Source organism: Grampus griseus, assembly GCF_964374135.1.
Source record: "Grampus griseus genome assembly, chromosome: 1".
NCBI lineage: Eukaryota > Metazoa > Chordata > Mammalia > Artiodactyla > Delphinidae > Grampus > Grampus griseus.
In genome coordinates, this window is record NC_139017.1 from 168,916,837 (window position 1) to 168,920,495 (window position 3,659).

At 37.4% G+C, this 3,659-nt stretch overlaps 1 protein-coding gene across 1 annotated transcript; it reads right to left on the reverse strand.

Moving 5' to 3' along the window:
- Window positions 1-500: 500 nt before the first annotated feature.
- Window positions 501-686, reverse strand: LOC309838198 (metallothionein-1E; the record flags this gene model as incomplete). Its single annotated transcript, XM_082679216.1, has 1 exon — window positions 501-686. The coding sequence occupies one exon, from the start codon at window positions 684-686 to the stop codon at window positions 501-503; it is 186 nt and encodes a 61-aa protein (XP_082535342.1).
- Window positions 687-3,659: the final 2,973 nt, after the last annotated feature.

The following is a 3,659-nucleotide window of genomic DNA, read 5'->3' on the forward strand; positions in this document are numbered from 1 at the left end:
GTTGAAGATTAATTGACCATAGGTGTGTTGGTTTATTTCTGGGCTCTCTATTCTGTTCCATTGATCCATATGTCTGTTTTTGTGCCAATACCATGCTGTTTGGATTTCTGGAGCTTTGTAGAATTGTCTGAAGTCTGGGAGGGTTATGCCTCCTGCTTTGTTCTTTTTCCTCAGGATTGCTTTGGCAATTCTGAGTCTTTTATGGTTCCATATAAATTTTAGGATTATTTGTTCTAGTTCTGTGAAAAATGTCATGGGTAATTTGGTAGGTATTGCATTAAATCTGTAAATTGCTTTGGGTAGTATGGCCGTTTTAACAATATATAAATATTTTTTAAAATAGATTTTTTTAAGCCAACCACTTTTATTATCATTCTTGTATTTTATAGGACAAAAAAAAAAAAAAAAGAGGAATGTAGCAGACGTGTCAGGTTGTATAAAAAAAATGGAGGTTTGTGCACGTTGCTCTATTTACACCTGGGAGCAGGCTCTCCCCTCCTTCAGGCACAGCAGCTGCCCTCGTCTGAGGCCCCTTTGCAGACACAGCCCTGGGCACACTTGGCATAGCTCACAGGGCAGCAGGAGCAGCAGCTCTTTTTGCAGGAGGTGCATTTGCACTCTTTGCATTTGCAGGAGCCGGCACACGTGCAGGATCCACCTGTGGCACAGGAGCAGTTGGGATCCATGGCGAGAGGAAGCAGAGGCTGGGGTCCAGAGACTGCAGCACAAAAGATGGCAAGGACATTGAGGGGGCATGCTTAAATAGATCTTTACTGGAGTATAATTGCTTCACAGTACTTTGTTAGTTTCTGCTGTACACCAAAGCGAATCAGCCATATGCCTACACATGTCCCCATATCCCCTCCCTCTTGAGCCTCCCTCCCACCCTCCCTATCCCAACCCTCTAGGTCAATGCAAAGCACCGAGCTGATCTCCCTGTGCTATGCTGCTGCTTCCCACTAGCTAACTATTTTCCATTCAGTAGTGTACGTATGTAGATGCTACTCTCACTTCACCCCAGCTTCACCCTCCCACCCTGTGTCCTCAAGTCCATTCTCTATGTCTTGCTCTTTATTCCTACCCTGTAACTAGGTTCATCAGTACCATTTTTTTTCCCATTTTAACAGTACTACTTCTTCCAATCCAAGAGCATGGGATATCATTCCGTTTCTTTGAATCATCTTCAATTTCCTTTATTAATGTTTTATAGTTCTCAGCATATCAGTCTTTCACCTCCTTGGTCAGGTTTATTCCTAAGTATTTTATTGTTTTGTGTGCGCAATTTTAAAAGGTATTTTTTTTTTACATTCCTTTTCCGATATTTCATTGTTAGTGTTAAGAAATGCAACCAATATTTCTATATGTTAATCTTGTATCCTGCTACCTTGATGAATTTGTTTATCAATTCTAGTAGTTTTTGTGTGGAGTCTTTAGGGTTTTTCTTTTTAATTTACTTTTTCTTTATTTTTATTTTGGTTGCATTGGGTCTTTGTTGCTGCACGCAGGTTTTCTCTAGTTGCAGCGAGCGGGGGCTACTCTTTGTTGCTTCCCATTGCAGTGGCTTCTCTTGTTGCGGAGCACGGGCTCTAGGTGCATGAGCTTCAGTAGTTGTGGCTCGCAGGCTCAGTTGTTGTGGTTCGTGGGCTCCAGAGCGCAGGCTCAGTAACTGTTGTGCATGGGCTTAGTTGCTCCATAGCATGTGGGATCTTCCCAGAACAGGGATCGAACCAATGTCCCTTGCATTGGCAGGTGGATTCTTAACCACTGCACCACCAGAGAAGTCCCAGGGTTTTTCTATATATAGCATCATGTCATCTGCATACAATGACAATTTTACCTCTTCCTTTTCAATTTGGATACATTTTATTTCATTTTCTTGTCTAATTGCTGTGGCTAAGACTTCTAATACTATGTTGAATAGAAGTGGTGAGAGTGGGCATCCTTGTCTTGTTCTGGATTTGAGCAAGAAAGCTTTCAGGTTTTCACCATTGAGTTTTAAATTGGTTTTAGGTTTGTCATAAATATCTTTTACTATGTTGAGATATGTTCCCTCTGTACCCACTAACAAATCTTTTAAAATGCATGATTTTAATTCTATTTTTTTGATATTTTTGTAGGTTTTTAATGATTTCTCTAGGCATTACAATATACACTTTTACCTTATCACAATCTAATACAAATGAATAATGACTAACTTTCACCAAATTTGCAGTATTGTAGTTCAATTACCCACCTTTCTTTGTGCTATTGTTATCACATATATTACACCTATATGTGTTACAAACCTAGATACACAGTGTAATAATTTTTGCTTTAAACAGTCATATATATTTTAAAGAAATTAATAAAACAAAAGAAAAAATATATCACACAGTTACCAATTTCAGTGCTCTTAATTCCAGCATGTGTATTTGGATTACTGTAGGTATCATTTCCCTTTAGTTAAAAGTTTTTATTCAGTTTTCCTTTAGTTTTTATTGTAATGCAGATCTTCTAGCAACAAATTTGCTCAGTGTTTATTTATCTGTAGATGTCTTTATTTCACCCTTATTTTGAAGGATAATTTTACTACATAGAGAATTCTTTGTTGACAAGATTTTTCCTCAGCACTTTGAATATGTCATTCCAATGTTTTCTGGCCTCCATTATTTCTGGTGAGAACTCAGCTGCTTATCATATCATTGTTCCTCAATATGTGATGTGTCTTTTTTCTCTTGCTACTTTCAAGATTTTATCGTTGTCTTTGAGCAGTGTGACTATGATGTATCTAGGTGTGATTCTGTGTGTTTATCCTTCTTGTTGAGTTTCTTGGATCTTTTAGCCAATGTTTTCACCAAATTTGGGAAGATTTTGGCCATTATACTTCAAATATTTTTCTCCCCACTTATCTCTTTTCTCTCTTGGGGCTATAATGAAACATATGTTGCAGTGCTTGATATTGTCCTGAAGATTTCTGAGATTCTGTCGATGTTTCCTCAGTCTTTTCCCTCAAACTGTGTTTTTCAGTTTGGAGACTACTGATTTATCTTCAAGTTCATTGTTTCTTTCTTCTGTTATCTCACATTTGATATTGAGCCCATCTGGTGGATTTAAACGTGGTTTTTTTTTCCAGTTATTGTACTTTTTAGCTCTAGAATTTCTATTTGATTTTAAACTAGTTTTTAGTTCTCTGTTGAGAGTTTCTATTTATTCACTCTCACTTAGTGTATTTTCCTTTATTCTTTGAATACACAGTCCTGCAATTCTTTGAACATATTTATAATATATTTTTTTAGCTTTTAAAAAATCTATATTCAACATATGGGCCCACTTAGAGTCAATTCCTAGTGACTGCTTTTCTTTTTTTCCCTCGATATGGGTCACCTTTCCTGTTTCTGTGCCTGTACAGTAATTTTTGGTTGAAAACCTGACATTGTAGATAATACATTGTGGCAACAACTCTAGATTATTTTGTTTTTCTGAGGTTGTTGATTTTTCTGTTTTATTAGGTAATTAACTTGCCTGGACCTGAGCTGCAAACTCTGTCTCTCCCACAGCATGAAGCTACTGATCTTTCTGCTCATTTTAATTTTTTTTTTTTCTATTTTAGCTTGGCTCCCTAGGGCTCTCCCCTGTTTCTGAATAGTTCAGGGTCAACCAATGAGTGGGCATAGGTTATG